Consider the following 16,941-nt stretch of genomic DNA (forward strand, 5'->3'; position numbering starts at 1 on the left):
AAAATTTCCCTGGCGGTGCGAAGGACGACCTCCAACAAACCCATCACGGGAGAAAGAAAAAGACAATTTTCTTTCCTATGTATCCTTCACCAAGGTGATGTCAAACTGGCTACGACCCTAGCCCTATTTGGCATTTCTTTCATGGCTAATTCAGTTCCATCCATATGCATATGTATTAAAAGAAGAGCCGTGGGGTTTCATATTTGAAACTGGACTTTGTTTTTGTAATACACCATCCTTGAAAGGATCGATAATCGTTCGTTGGGTCTATTTCACAGTTATGCTAAAACAACCTCTAATATAAGGAAAAGTTATCAGAACCCTGCCATTGGAAAAGATCAATTTGGTCATTAGTATGTTGTGATTATAAATTAAATAAAGAACGATTTATAGTGCCAACTTATTGGATTTTTCACAATGATATGTTTTATATGTATAAACGACCCAGAATAAAATGAAAGACTTACTAAAAGCTTTTTCAGATTTCAATTAATTAATTATTCTTTCTATGTAAGGTCTTGGTTGAGCTAAAAAAGTCATTGTCAGGAGCGGGATTCGAACCCACCTACAACCGTTCAAATTTTCCCTCCTTTTGCCATTTTGAAGGTTGAGATGGAGAGTTAGTGGCCGAGAGGATCGAAGTTACAATATCTCAAGTGGTAGAGTAGCGCCGTATTTAGCCGAAGGTCTTGGGTTCGAATCCCGCTGGTGACACTGACTTTTTTATCACAACCAAGACCTTACATCGAAAGAATAATTAATTAAAGAAATTACTTGGTCAATTGACCACGAAAACGTAAATGGATTTCGTTTTCAGATTATTAATAATTACAATTAATTAAGGTTTTTAGTTGATATAAAAAAGTCAATGGCACGAGCGGGATTCGAACCCACGATCTTCGGCTTGATACGTCGCTGCTCTGCCACTTGAGCTATCGTGACCTCGATCCACTCGGACACCAACTTCCCATCTCAACCGCACCTTTTGAATTTTCCCTCCTTTTTGCCATTTCAAATGAAAAATTAAAAAATAAACAATATATTGATTGGTCAAGCGGACCACGAAATTAGTGAATTTAATTATTAATAATATGATCATGGTTCAGTGATATTCCATCTTGGGGTCTGCAGAGTGACGAACTTTGAAGTTTAGTCATTTTCGGCCTTGCTGTTTTAATTTTTATAATTTGTTTGTGTTTTGACTTATCACCATTTTCAATGGTGGGTTCCATGTTTTTATTGGAAAAACTTCACTAGATGCCAGTATCGATAATTTTTCGCCATTTGTAATGGTTGTCAGTAATATTAGCAGGGAGAGGCACCAACAAAAAACCACTACTGAAGAATGCGAGAAGCCGAAACGACGACTGATCAGAACAGCAAAGATCAAGCTAAACCATTTCTTGTTTTGTTTAAAAACGCTTCTTTCTCTTTCAAAAAGATCGCCGTCATGTTACCACGGCCATCATTTTATCTCGAAACGCATCTGGATATTTCACTTGGCGATATGTCTTATCCGGAATTTATTTTTATAAACGGCCTGTTGCAAATTTCATTTAAATTAAATTATTCGGAGATAATTTTTATCTGTCGGCTCAATTCACCGTTGTTTCGTCACGTTTTATAGTTATAATAGTCTTGTTTGTGCATGTCCTGTTTATATTATATTGCACGGACGGGAGAACACGTTGCTTTTTTCCTTCGAAAAAGTCGTTTTAAAACCGGTAAAACTAAATTTTATAAGAGGGTCAGGCTGGTTATCATCTGAGGTAGGCAATGGGCCTCGGTAGTCCTTGTAAACGCCATTTCTTGCTGAAAACACGAGCCTGTCTGCAGATAAAAGGAAACCGGAGGCTAGATGTAGATAAGCAGTCATTCGATTCGGCGTTAAAAAAAAACCTTGGCCTGAGAAACTGGAAAGTTTCTGTGAGGCAAGTTACATAAAACGATAGAAAGCCGGTAGAACAGCTGATTCTTGGCGTGAGAGTGGCTTTGTTGGGGAGTAAAAGTTTCGTGGTGAAGGGGCCTCCTCCTGATGTAACAACGCCGTCAAGTAGCAGTGAAAATAAGTGCCGGCCGGAAAGCGGTTTTTCAACCATTTCAACAAAATTATTGCTCCAGCTAGGGGAAAAATATCAAAATTAATAGCAAGGCCTTGAACTGGGTGCGTGGAGCTTTCCAGTCACTCTTACGTCATTTACTTCGTCCTGTTGTTGTCCGCGACTTCCTTGTTTTTCGTTTGTTTTTACCTTTTTTTTCGGCGGTTTAAAATGTTGCGTCATACAAGTAAATAAGAACATTTTCTGATAATGGCGAGAAATTTCGAGGTGAAAGTAAACTGAAGAGATGGTCATGATTTAATAAACAAGTTACTTGTTGGATGAAATATGCTAAACAGTATAAAAACAGGCCAAATTAAATATAAAAGTATAAATGTACAAATGGTCAAAAATAAAATTGGCTTGTGACTTTTGGTCCCTTTATCGGCCAGGACAATTGTTTCAGATACCCTCAGATAAAACAAGAATTCATTTATAAATGTCTTCTACTTTCACTAGCCTTGAAAAAATACAAACTTTCACACTCAAGTCCGGCGTAGCAGTATAAATCGTGCCATAAGTGGAATCACGGTCCGACTGTTTGGATATCCCGACAGCGGGGGTCAAGCGAAAATTTCGATAATCCCCTGTTTAATAAAACGAAATTTATCTTACGGTTTTATTTTTCTTGAAACAGGCCTTAATGTTTGACATCTTTGCCTTCAAAGACGATGAGCTCATTAGACCCACTCACATCGAATATCGTTAAAGCATATGCATAAGAACGCTCGCCTACGAATTTTAGTAAAGAGCAATCAAGGACGATGTCAAGATTTCAACATAATTTCCATATTTATAATTGAAAATGACAAAACGTCTATAATTATTATGTTCAAGAATTATTATCACATAAAATAAGACAATAGTTTTAAGTAGTTCATCACTAGTCTTTACTGTCTTTAGTCATATTGTGCTGGACATTAAAGAATCAGCCAATTATTTCAAGTTTTAATTGGACAATTCGCTTTATCCAGTGTGGAAAATTGTATAAATATTTGGCAATTTGTGATGTATGGACGAATTGTATGGAAGATCATACGGTAGATCTTAAGCCTCTAATTTTAAAAAAGGATCAAGGTCTTGTAGAGTGCTTAGGTATGTGAACTTTAACAGGTTATTACACGGTTTTTCTAAATATCAGTACTTTTAAATTAAAAATTGAGACATCACGCCGGAAGTCCGAGACTCTGCAGACAACTTGATTGAGATTGATGGTCCGCGAGTTCTCGCTGTTGCTCTGGAGTAATTTCGGCTCAATGCCATCTACCTGTTTGCCGGCCGTAGAAAATAAAATTGAGTGGGTGTGGGCCGGGTAAACAAGTCACTCTTAAAACCATCCGCTGTTATCTCTTCCAATTAATATCTAAATAAGCAATCTGGGTCCTTTAAAAATATATATAAATTATTTTCATTGTTATAAACATTTTCATTTCTCGAAAATTAAAATAGTTTTTGCATGTTCTTTATTTGATTATTTTTGTCGTAGTAATCGCACAGAAAAAATTTGGTTATCCACAAAATTGGACCATTTATTGTACTTAAATCATCTCAGTCGTGGTAAAAATACACGTGATATCTGTGGAAAAACATCTTTTTATTTTATTCTCAAGATAATTTAATAAATAAAAACAGAAATAAAATAAATATGGATTCCATAATTATTGTTTTAGCGGAAGCGTCCACTTTATTAATTTATTAGTATGTGTAGTGTATTTTTTAATCCAGCAAGTTATTACGTCAGAAATCAAAATCCATGCCAGGAGATGCTTTTCGCATACAAACTGGTTTATTTTTATTAGGTTTGTTTTTCAAATAAGGTTTAACGGCACCATGTCGTCTCGAAAAAAAATCTCCGTCCAGGATTTTAAATAACAGAAATAAATTCAAACGGTCTAAGACTATTGTGGCATAAAAATCGAGGGCGCGATTATCGCACCTCCTTCCACCAAATATATCACACTTATAAATAGGCTATCAACCCCGGTTATTTGAGATTTGGTCGACCTAGAAAACAAATTGACCCCCTGCTGGAAAAATCAAAACGATAATGGTATTTTCACAGGTGCTGATGAATTGTTAAACTCGTTGATCTCGTTGAGGCAGGCGACTTATGGGGGCGAACTTTTTCCTCTATTGTCGATTTACATGCAAATGGCCAAACTTGTTCATTCCTTTGCTTAAAAAGTGGAATCTTTATTTTAATAGGTTTTAGTTTCTTCTTCTCTACTCTTTTCAATTCAGCAGAATCGACTTGCAGATCTTTCAATTCAACATGATTGCACTTTCAAGTACTGCTTTATTTGGGGCAGGTTTATAAAGTGTTAATTTAATCTGATTTTGTATTTATAAGTTTTTATTCCTGCCTTTAAAGCCATTTAAATTCATACTTGAACATCCTTTTATAAAAAGAAGTACAAATCTCACCAAACATTAATTTAAAACCTGTTATTAATGAAGATTTTGGAGCTGACAATTTCGTAGTTGTAGTTAGGTCATTTCAGATCATTTTGATCGGTCAGACACGTTTCAGTCTTCTGCCGGTTCAGTAGTAGGTTTCTGTCAGTGCCTCACCCTGCTTAAGTCTCTGACAACCTGACAGATATCTTACTGGAGATGGCAAACTGCTAAAACGCGACCTTTTTTAAGTTTTAAGTTCCCCCGAGTGTATCTCAACTACAAGGTTACATGAACCCTCGGTGTGTCGGTGTTTAAAAAAAAGCCCATTTGTAAGATTGCGGGTTCGAAGTCAGGACTCTGGATCAAATCTTTACATTACAGTGATGAGTCGTCGAGACTCTAGCTGCTGCGACGATAAACTCTCGATGAATATTATGTATATTTTATATCTCGCTCCTTTCATTTGTAGATGATTGCCAATTAAGCTTGTTTACGAGTTGTCAAGTATAAACAGTGTAGTGAGCCGCACACAATTTGATTTATTTTTGAAAAATGATAGGCATGTTAGGTCTCCTGTCATTAAACACTAGTTAATGTTTCTGTCAGTGGGTTGCTATGTTATTTTAAAAGGGAAGAATGGCGAAATTAAAAAAACTGAAAATTGAAAAAGATGAATATCGAAAGATGATCGAAGATCACATAATTCATCACCTCAAGAGTATCTTATAACTACTATTAGTTAAAGCTATTTTTCACTGGTTATTAGGGTATAAGCAGGGTGAGGTACGGGCAATCAACTCAGTGAACAGGTAAGAACAGCTAGGATAGACATATCAAAATGATCGGAACCTACTGGTTCAACACTTTATGTCCTCAAAAAAAATCTCCCAAAATTGGTTTTGTATAAAACTTTTCGTCCATAAACTTCTTTTGCAAAATGCCAGCGTCATACATGGTTATTAACTTACGTACATAATGTCGTGTTGATACATTACCGAAACCATGTCGGTCGGTTATTGTTACCGGCATCCAGTTGCCGACACCGGCAACGAGGTTAAAGGCCTCGAAGTCCCGTACTCATCTCGATTGAGTCTGGAAAACAACTCCAGAACGGGGGAATGAACCCGGCCACATCGGCTGTGATAGCGGTCACAGCGAGGCCTTCACAGGAGCCAACATTTAAACATGTTTTTTTTTTTTTTGTTAGTACCTTTTCATGTAGTATGTTCCAAATGTTTGTTTTTTGGTGTTTTATGTAATTTAAACTTTTTTTGCATTCTTTCTCTTTTTCATCATACTGCGTTTTCCTCTTTTCTAATTGGACAGCTCACACGGTTTAAAGGGAACAAAACGTAAAATTATAAAAAGTATAAGCTGATATGATGGATAATGTACAGTTCCTTTACAGAATCTTTGCCATTTTTAAAAAGATTTGGTTTATAAGCCTTAAAAAAGTAATTCTTGTCATTCTGGAGGGCTTAACATCCAACTACCCGTCGTGTATCGCAGGCGATCAACTCACGTTACAATATTTTTTTCACATTATTGCCAGTTAAAAAGTCATGGTATGTGCCGGGATTTGAACCCAGAACCGCTAGCGTGGCATTTTTGGGTCGGACGTCCTAACCACTTATAAATGTCATTCGTGTACAACTTAATTTTCCTGTATTCAAAGTACGCAATTTTTTCATTTCTTATACGAAAAAAACTTTATCATAAAAATAAGTGAACATTTCGTAAATTCCTTGCAATTCAATCGTCCCTGATCATTCTGTCACGCGCTTTTCTTATTTCACCATGTCCTGTTTGCACAAGGCAACTCGACTTTATAGACTCATTATAAAATTAAGCTTTCAATTCAAAATTAGGTAATTATTTTTTTCAAAATTTTGGTTGAAAAACGCATTTGTAAATTCTTTAATCATTTTTGGCAGTCTTGGAGAATTAAAAAAATCATGGATGTTTTATTGCAAAAATATATGCTTAGAGAATATACGAAACTTGTTTCTACCTCAAATAATAAAGATTAAAATTAGACTTACAATTATCTAATCATCCATCACTCTTCCAACGAATACCTCAAATAAAAAGAATTAAGTATTAGACTTACAATTACCTAATCATCCTTTACTCTTCCAACGAACCACCATAATTCATATCTGCCAATACCCACATAGTGATTACAGTTTTGGCAATTAGACAATTCAAGTTGCCAAACTAAGTTGAAAAATGTAGCCTGTTTAACAGGGAAAGTTCATTTTCTAAAAATTTATTTGTCCTCTGTTCTTCTTGGTCTGTCAATTTTCGCTGACCCTGTAGACAAAATATATGAGTGACAATTTAAAATGTAAAATGCTCATATAAGGTCGAACTTTGTTTTATTTTTGAAGGTTGGTTTGTGTTTTGATTTAGGGAAATTTCTCTGTTATAATTAGTCATCTACCTTGAAAATTATAATTATCTATTAAAAAACGATCTTATTGGCCTCATTCCTGATCGTTTTTTAATACATAATTGTAATTTCTCCCGTCCGTGTGCATTTTGTAGTGGTTAGTAGTTTACTTCCTGTTTTTATCTATAGACCCAATTCAAAGTAGCACTGCTTATTAAAAGTACTTTTTTTAATGCTTCCGATCCTCTTCCAGCAGTCTATTATTGATCGACGCAGTTGTGCAAAACCGCCTACCCTAATCCCTCAACCTGTTGGATAACGGACAGTCATGACAATGTCAGATCAGGCTCAACCTTTTTTTTCATCACCGGCACCGATTTCTGCTGTGACCCCAATTTCACGGCTGCTTTCGGCCGGCTATTTTTCGCGTCCGATCCGCCGGGGGGTTATGTATTGAGCGAGCCGGGCCGGCTGCTTGTGCAATTCCTCCGCTGCTTGAACGAAGCCTGTAGAAAGCTTTTGTGGCGTCCTTCCAATGGATTCAACATCCTTGCCCAACCACCCGCTCGCTGACACACTTACCTACTTGCCACCGGCACCGCCATTGCAGCCTATATTTTTTTGAAACGAGATATTGCAATCCTTTCTCGACGATGACTCCCACCTCACAAAGGAATACTACAGCCAAAATAATAGATGTTACAATCACCATGGGCATGACATTTTATGCCTTTTAACCTTATTTCCTTTTATAGTGACTCTACGGATAAGCATTAGGAAGAAATTTTTAATAAATTACGTCAAATCACGTCTTAAAAGATACAATTAACATTAAATGTCACAGTTAGTTATCGAAAAAAGCTTAAGTTTTAACATGATATTAAATTGCACAAATCTCTTTATTCCTGGCAATAATTCTCATATCGTTCTTGTTACGAAAAGAGGTTAATAACTGATTAAAGAAGAAAACATTTTTCTGGATAGCCCATAAAAACTCCTACCATGCACATTATGCCGTATGTTTAAAAAAACTTATAGTTTTACCATGACATGTTTAAATTACCCAAATCACTTTATTCCTGGCGATATTTCTCGTATCGTTCTTATTACAAAACGAGTTAAGAACTGCTTAAAAAAGATCTAGATAGTCCATAAAAACACCTACCATGCACTTTATGCCTTATGTTTATAAAAAACCTCTCCTGGATAACGGGCATTTTGAGGTAAATTGACGTTTGGTATGGCCTTCACAGGACAGACCATTTTCCGGTAATAATTATTTACAACCCCTATCTCGTGGGTCGGTCCTATATAAAAATCTTTTTGCACCTAATTGGAACTTTGTGATTAAGAAATTCTTGAGAAGCAATCTCAAATCACTGCTCAACTGAGACCATTAGCATTAACGCAATATTTCCTCAATAGAACAGACTTATAGTTTTACCCTGACCTGTTTAAATTACACAAATCACTTTATTCCTGGCGATATTTCTCATATCGTTCTTATTAAAAGGCTTCTTATTAAGAAAGACTAAGGGCTGATTAAATTCAAAAAATATAATTTCTATGAGCTGTGGCATATCAGAACTTCACTAGTGATAAGAAGCACATTATGCCATCTCTGGTACAAATTGAAATTTAGACTAATGCTCTTGTTAAATAAATAAAGCATTACTTTCTAAATCAATATCTTTTTTAACAAGAAAAATAAAAACTATATTTGAATAGTAGGCAGAAGTCAGTTGGAGCAAGAATAAGGATGAAATAGTTGTATTTTAATTTAGTAATACATCACAGGTTTATTTATTAAGAACATTTCGAATAAAATATTTTGGTATGACCTACTGGGGGTAAAAAAAAACTCTACGCCAAATTATTTACCACCTATATCGCAAGTGACTAAAGGACACTGAAAAAATTTCGTTTTACTACAGATTGGAATTGTCAGATAAGCTTTTTAAGATATGTTTTTTTACTGCATCTAATTTACTTTGTGTGGTTGAATTAAACAGGATTATTTATACAAATATAATATAAAAAATAAGAATATGTTGTTTTTCGTGATTAATTTTGCCTATCTGAAGAAAGAAAAATCTTAAATCTTTTCATTTTTAAACTCATTTTCGAAATATAACTTATGGATTTAGATGCATTTTAAATCAGATAATCCGTCTTTTAAAATTCAGAAATTCTTTAACCTCTAACAAGTCAGGATTCTCCGCGGAATATATAAATCTGGCAACTTTTGCTCTTTGAAGACAGAATTAAAATGTGATTGTTTCAAAATGTCAAAATTATTAAATTCTATGTTACATAATATATTAATAATTGTAGATAAAAAAGTATATACTAAACAAATAATTTTTTAGGAAACATCAGACACCTGGAATCGTATGGAACACTTGGTAATTATATTACTTTTGATTAAAAATTAATGTAAACATGTTATGTCATAAATGTTGTAGGTAGTTGGATTGGACAAAAATGTATTAAAAAAAAGTATAAATGTGTTTTTTAAATGTTATTGTAGTTTAAATATCAACAAATTTCACAGCTAATATAAAAGTTATTAAGATATCGTGAGATGCGGTCGGGAGTGATGTAGGTTTCAGAAAAACATTTTCTTTATCGTGCCAACGTTTCGATCTTTTATTGAGATCATCTTCAGGGCTCAAAGTGTTTGTCTTCTGTGTAATTGTGCCATCCTTGTGTGTCGTGTTGAGAGTGCCCACACGACACACAAGGATGGCACAATTACACAGAAGACAAACACTTTGAGCCCTGAAGATGATCTCAATAAAAGATCGAAACGTTGGCACGATAAAGAAAATGTTTTTCTGAAACCTACATCACTCCCGACCGCATCTCACGATATCTGAATAACTATAGATTAACGGTCACTAATCTCTACACATCGCTAATATAAAACTTTTAACAATGTACATGTAGACGAGCTTTAGAAATTGTATAACCTCCGAGGAAATGGGTTAGGGGAGGAAATACACACAATTCTGACCTACGGATTGATAAAAAACCACAAATATGTATATTCGATTCAAATCGAAATGTTGCAATTGAAACTGTTGCAAGCAAATTGGCCGTTTAAAGATCTTATCTTGTACCCGTCTGTTACCACAATGCCAATTAACAAAACTAAGAAATTTGAAAGACCTAGATCATATAAGAAATACAGATACAAGCCAATACTGGGCCCGCAACGATTATGTAATAAGGAATTTTTATACGATTTCTAAATAAAATAAATATTTGATCAAATAAAGGAGTACTAGTGAGAAATATACCAGTATAGTGAAGAAAATAGTAGATCTTGTAATGTCTTGTATGTAGAATGTAAAATCAACAAAATAGATTGGGGCAGTCCAAAAACCAAGTTTTAAGTGCAATTATTCAGTTTAGGCCCGGCTGTGCGTACAGTGCCGTTCCACCAGGTATACGTTTGAAACGACGTGAAAGTGGGTGTGCACGCCACTGGATCCAGTGACTGGAATGTTTGGCTTGGCTAAGCCCTGATAAAATTTCGTCACGACGTAAAATAACATTTCATTTTTCTTGACGCCCAAGACCTTAAGGAGCCGGAGACTTTCACGACCGGGGGTTTTTTAATTTTTATTTTGATCGATCAGAGAATAAAAGAAAAAAGGTGACTATTTTCAATGTATCATAAATCCCTGAAAGGCCGGTGGTTGCCGATTTTCACAGACATTTCATAAATCCGAGGACATTTTGCAAAACGGATAAGCAAACAATTGTGTGAATGTCCTATTTAAAAAAGCTTCAAAGTCATCGGAATTCGACCTTCGAATATATTTCGAAAAGTGGAACAGCCGGATGATCACTGTTACTTTAAGGAAAACATGTTGGAATTAATACGATATTGCGAATGTTTTTAACGCTAGACCAGTTCAAATAGTTCAATTTATCTGTCTTGATAATTTTAAGTCAATTAATTGTCTATTTAATTTTTTCTCACGTCCGCAAAATGGTGATGTAATTGTTTGTTATCAGATGTAGTTTAGCGGTAAAACCTTGGTTTTCGATTTGCAAAAGACTTCGAATTGAATTTGTTGTCACCCTCTTATTTTTCACCCGAACAGTGTATCGCTGCGTATTGGCTTCTGTTCCGTACACATTTTATCAGGTATCTCCAATTACTAAGAGTGCAAAATAGCTTCAATCTTTGCGAAAATTTATCTCGACCAAAGTTACATCTAGGAATTTGAGAAATACCATTTCAAAATTGGACAGTTTTCTGTACTCCTTTATCTTCAGCCAAGATAAAGGTAGTTGAAACTTATCATGCAATTAATAATCGCTGTATCATAATAAAATCACTTTTTGTACTAGTAAAATTAATTCATTTGGATGTATGTTTAAAAGTTGACTGGTGTACCAACAGGTTTCTAAGCAATAATAACGAGTAGAAGGCGTTTAAATACTGTATTTCCAATGATTCTTGGGACATAGTCAATCTCGATAGTCATTGTTATTATTGTTTATCATTGTTATGTTAGGAATGATTTGATAGGTGATGAAAGGAATGATTTATTTGTTTATTGGTAGAGTTTTGAGCGAAAAATTACGTCATTTGAAGATATAAGTCATTTGTACAGTTTGATGAGTAATAAAGAAAACGTTATTTTTTAAAGTTGTTATTAATGTGATATCAATCCTCGTATTATTTATTAAAGCTGTGTAGGAGCTTGGATGAATCTTATAAATGCAAATTGAGGAAGTTTGCCTTTGTTCTCGGGTTTAAGAAATTTTTTGGATGTTTTGTAAAGTCTGGCTTTTTTTGCATTGTTTATGGCCCAATGAGAAAGAAGACAATTTGGCTTGATCTGTTATAAGCTTCGCCATAGCAGACATCTGCTGAAAATCCGCACTGTATACATGACACGCGCCGATTCCAGCCAAGCGAACATAGCAGGGGCAGATTACTTATTTCTAGACCGGTTGGCTGAATGCTTCAAAAAAATCCCTAACAGCAAATCGGCTGTGACGCAAACACATGAGAACATTATCAAACAAAAATCGACATGAAAGGGCAAACTGTTGCTAGACTACTGCCAAGAATACGTTAAATCGTGCAAATACATCCGAACTGTGTCCCTGCCACTAACTGTCGCCTGTTCTTGAGACTCTATTCACATCAAAGTAAACCGACAGAGAAAACAATCCCGACAAACACCTGGTCCGCAGTCGCCCTTCTCGTCTTTTTTTCTTCTCCAAACACCCACAAAGCGGAAATGTACAGTTAGGGAAGACGATATATCCTTTGGAAGCTTACAAAAATTTTGCCATTCTAAAGTTCATAAAAATATGAACTACCTATTGGCCTCTTATATATACAGCAAAACTAAATATTTGCATCAGAAGGACCTAGCATAGTCCTGGGCCTTTTAAAGGTAATATTTTAAAATGAAAGAGACAAAACCCACTTTCATATTATACTTGCCCGTTCCCTATTCCAAAATCAGACAGAAAATATGTTTATTACGTAATAAGATGAACAGCGTAAAAGTATATTTGTTTTTCAATAAGTGATTAGTTTACCCAACGAACCTTTCAAACTGACGAGCTGGTAGAAGTAACTTTAAAAGCTTTGTAGTCATTTGGTCGAAAACGAGGTCCAAAGGGTTTCTCCTGTAAGTTCCGGCTTTACGACTGCGGCTTATAAGACTGTCTCTCCATTAATATGTGTTGTAGAACACTTAAGGAAAATAAAATTAAGGGAAAGGATATTAGAATTTTTTCTGACAGTCAGGCTAGTCTTAGGTCGTTACAAAAAGATTGTCAACCTCAAGACTGGTGGAGGAAACAGTAGATCTTATCAATAGGATCTCTTCCAGGTTTGAGGACAAGGTAACCCTTATTTGGATACCAGCACTTAAAGGACACCATGGCAATGAAAAGGCGGATGGCCTGGCCAAAGAAGGTTCTAATACTGCGTTTGTCGGGCCACAACCGGTATTACCTCACTCTATGAGCACAGCGAAAGAGAGTATTAATAACTGGGGCATGACACAATTCCTTAAGGAGTGGAATTTATCCCCTGGACAACGGCAATCGAAAGAGTTCGTTAAGGTTATCAAACCAGCAGAATCAAATGGCTATTCTCTATCTCAAGGAAGGGAATTAGGAGGCTGATAGGTATCCTGACGGGCCACTGCCCACTGAGAAGACACCTCTCCGTAATGGGTATTCTACCAGATCCCTTTTGCAGTTTTTGCGAAATAAAAGAAGAAGTGGCAAGGCACTACCTCGCAGAGTGTGATAGGTATGCTAGGTCCAGATTTGAAATCTTTGAAGGAGCGTACATCGCCAAATCACTCCCCGAGATAAAATGGTCCAAAATCTTGGGGTTTGTGAACAAGTCCAAGAGATCTATGCAGGACACGTGAGCAGACCAAGTCCCGGACCTTTTAGGGATGGGGTACGAGTCTACCCAGGCATTTAACCCCTTTTGGTCGCCCACCTTGCATAATATATATATTAACAAACATGGGTATTTATCTTTAAATAATGAATTTTGATAAGCTTTACGATAGCGAAGATATGTTTTATCCGAAGACCTAATTCTTAGAAAGATTCATAATTTTAATTAAGATAGACGTGTGACCTATGAGAAGACTCGCCGACTGCTACCTTCATTCTGTTGGTTTGTGTCGGTGCCTCTCCCTGCTTACATCCCTGACAACAATGTTCAATAAATATTCTAATGTCTCTGCAAAGGTCAGTGAATACTCAATTTTGCCGACATACACATAATTACGTACAATTTAATATTGTAGGGTTTATCTTTAAACAATATCCATTTCGACTTACTTTACCACAATTCTGTATCTTGGTCGTTTCTGTTTAACTTGGACTGTCTATCCGCTGTTTGGGTGGATACCTCACTAAAACTAAAACTAATTTAAACCTCGAGGCTGGGCAGAAAAATCTTACAATTTGTAGTTGGCAAAAATTTGAGCTAAATCTTCTTGTTAAAAACAACAGGCCGTGAAAACAGTCAATTTCTTTTTCTTCAAATACAATACAAAACGCAGTAACAACTTTTGTCCGTTTTAAACTATCCCTTTTGAACGGCCGTGCCTAAAATGTACGTTTAAACGGCAAAAACAGCCGTGAGAGACGCAAGCAGGTGTCCCTGGCACCGGCCCTACAAACCTGATGGGTGCAGCAGGATTTTCTTTTACTATTTTCTTTGTCGATGGTAAAACGAAACGTCCTCCAAGGTTGTCGGCGGGATCGGAACCCTCTTTACCCTTCTTTTATTCAGAGGTTCAATAAACTGGAAGAGGTCGACTCCAGGTAACGTTCGCAGTCGGACTTAAGCCCTCAGTTCGACACTTTTAATGTCTACCCATTGGTCATATTTGGTCAGCGGTTTAGGCTATATTCGTAAAAAGTTTCGTTCTCAAAAACATCTCCATTGTAGAGGAAAACGATAATTACCAAAATCAAATGAATATAAATTATTTAAATACATATAAAGCCCACCTTTCTAGTTATTTTAAATATTTTTAATCTAAAAAATTCATGACTGCAGTTTATATAAACCGTGATTGTTCAAATACGAGGCGTTTTATTTATATTGCATCTCCTCGGCAATAAATTACAAACCCTTTTCCGTTTGTAGTACACTTTCTGAATGCTAAATTAATTTTTCCTATCTACGACACTCTTCTTACTCTTGTACTAATAATACTACAATTTTTGTCAAAAATTTTCTTTTCTGTAACGTTTTTTCTCCAGTTCCGATGATCAACAAGGAAAGAAAAAGATATTTGAATTGAATTATTTTTGTTAAAGCAAACATAAATTCATATTGTTCGTGCTAACTACCCGCAGTCAGTCAATTGCAATTCTCGTTCTTCATTTCAGTACGCATTACTCAGAGAATTTTGACCTCTATTCTCCCTATTCGAAATATATTTATTGACTTTATAAAAACCAAATAATCAGACAACTGTTATCTTAGATATGATTGTTAGAAATCGGGCTAAATTATAGCTTAATCCTTGATTATTTTTATTGTTGGATGTTTTTCGGATTTGTCTGGGCTAATAAGTTTAATAATAAGGATTAATAAGGCTTAATAAGTTTATACAAACCCAAACATAGCTTAATTGTTTGTATTTTGCTGTTAAGTAACGTTTTAGAAAGGGGATTTGTTTACATATTTTGATCTTTGTCGCCCGAGTGAAATATCAGCTTAATTTATTTTAGAGAGCGTTAAATTCTTGCAGTCTTTATTGATGAAACTGTCATAAAAACCTTAATAACTTGAAAACTTTTACAGACTAGTTCCGCGGCCTGTTGCAATTTTCACAAAACTTATTTATTCAGAAATCGTGAGATGCGGTCTGGCGTGATGTAGGTTTCAGACAAACATTTTCTTTATCGTGCCAACGTTTCGATCTTTATTGAGATCATCTTCAGGGCCCTACAAACATTGTTTACATTTAACAAATAATGAAAGATTGAATTAAAAAAATTTTTTTTTGCATTGTATAAATTCACTATTTTCCACATCCTACATGTATTTGTTAAATGTAAACAATGTTTGTAAATCTCAGGCCCTGAAGATGATCTCAATAAAGATCGAAACGTTGACACGATAAAGAAAATGTTTTTCTGAAACCTACATCACACCAGACCGCATCTCACGATTTCTGAATAATTATCGATTAACGGTCACTAATCACCACACACTTTTCACAAAACGCTTTTAAAAATAAATACAGTAAGTTTGTAGTAAGTAAAAAAAAATAAAATACACTTGGAGTGAGTAGAAATACTTTGAATAAACCTAAAATTTCTATATTGAGTACATCATTGTATAAATTCATTTTCACATGTTACAAGTATTTGTATAATCCAAACAATTTTAGTAAATCCCAGGCCGTAAAGATGGTTGTTATTACATTTTAATGTAATGGATGCAAAAGAAAAGTTTTTTAAACGAAAAGCGAAAGTTAATTCTTTCATTAAGTTGTTTTCTGCGAATGATTTTAAGTGGTGAAAGGCTGATACGGTTGAAAAGAAGTTAACCCGGAACCACCGCGCCGCTGCGTATTTTCCAATATAATCTGACACAATTCCTGGTCAACACTGCGCCGCAAGCCGTTCCTTCTCACACCGCCGTAAATTTCCAGAAAAGCGGGATTACATACCGAGAAAACGCAAACCGGTACGACATCGCTGTAATGCCGGTTTAGTATCCTTTCGGGTGTATTACCAAAGTTGCCCTTGGGCTGTAGCGAGCCGCGATAAACGCACGCGATACTCTGTATATATTTAAAAACTGCCTCTTCAGAAAATGGAGAATCGTGTTCCATCCTTTTTGCCGGTTGCGCATTGTTTTGAAGAGAAACAAAGCGTGTCGGGTGGATAGCCGGCCGGTTTCCGCACGTACCGACTCCCTCGGGCGGTCTCTCCCGGTGTTTGCGTAATCCCACTCATTTCTGTTACGAAATTAGTTAATCGACCTAGCTGAAATGTTAAAAAAGAATCCGGCATCGGTCTAAAATATTTTTTTCCTCTTAAAAGTAAACATTATATATATAGCGTTTCAAATCCATCTCGGCCTTTTTTCCCCTCTCTCCGTTTCTCCGAGGCGGCCTTGACGCAGCCGGGCACGTGTACGCGATTCTTTGTTGCAAGATAATTTTTAGCACAGCAACGACTATTTATATTGTGATATATCAATTGCATCATTATTTTTAAAAACGATGGCTTTTTCGCCTAGTCCTGTTACGATAATTTCCTTAATTAAGTGCAGATAATACACACACCCAGAATTAAACGGCCATTCAAACTCTAACTGTGTTAATAAAGGAAAACATTTGACAGATACGTAAATTTCAACTTCCTATTGCGCTTCTACCCTTTACGAAAAATACTATGTACGACGCACGTTCCGGTGAGGATGTTGTGATCAACATAACATAAAAAAACTACAGCCAAATTCTCTGCTACGTAGGCGCGTCAATTCAACTCTTGCTACTTTGGCACGGTTCAGTTTGA

At 35.7% G+C, this 16,941-nt stretch overlaps 1 protein-coding gene across 2 annotated transcripts in view; it reads left to right on the top strand.

Moving 5' to 3' along the window:
• Nucleotides 1–16,941, top strand: part of LOC106664870 (zinc finger protein 395) — a 95,310-nt gene that overhangs the window by 10,298 nt on the left and 68,071 nt on the right. Inside the window, exon 2 of one of the 2 annotated variants that reach the window (XM_014390914.2) lies at nt 9,258–9,293. The exons of the other annotated variant lie outside the window; for it this stretch is intronic. Coding sequence (XP_014246400.1) covers nt 9,258–9,293 — 36 coding nt within the window. The remainder of the gene's footprint in view (nt 1–9,257; nt 9,294–16,941) is intronic. 2 annotated transcript variants of the gene reach the window in all.

The sequence above is a fragment of the Cimex lectularius genome, unplaced genomic scaffold (genome assembly GCF_000648675.2).
Source record: "Cimex lectularius strain Harlan isolate CLEC.00 unplaced genomic scaffold, Clec_2.1 scaffold137, whole genome shotgun sequence".
Lineage (NCBI taxonomy): Eukaryota > Metazoa > Arthropoda > Insecta > Hemiptera > Cimicidae > Cimex > Cimex lectularius.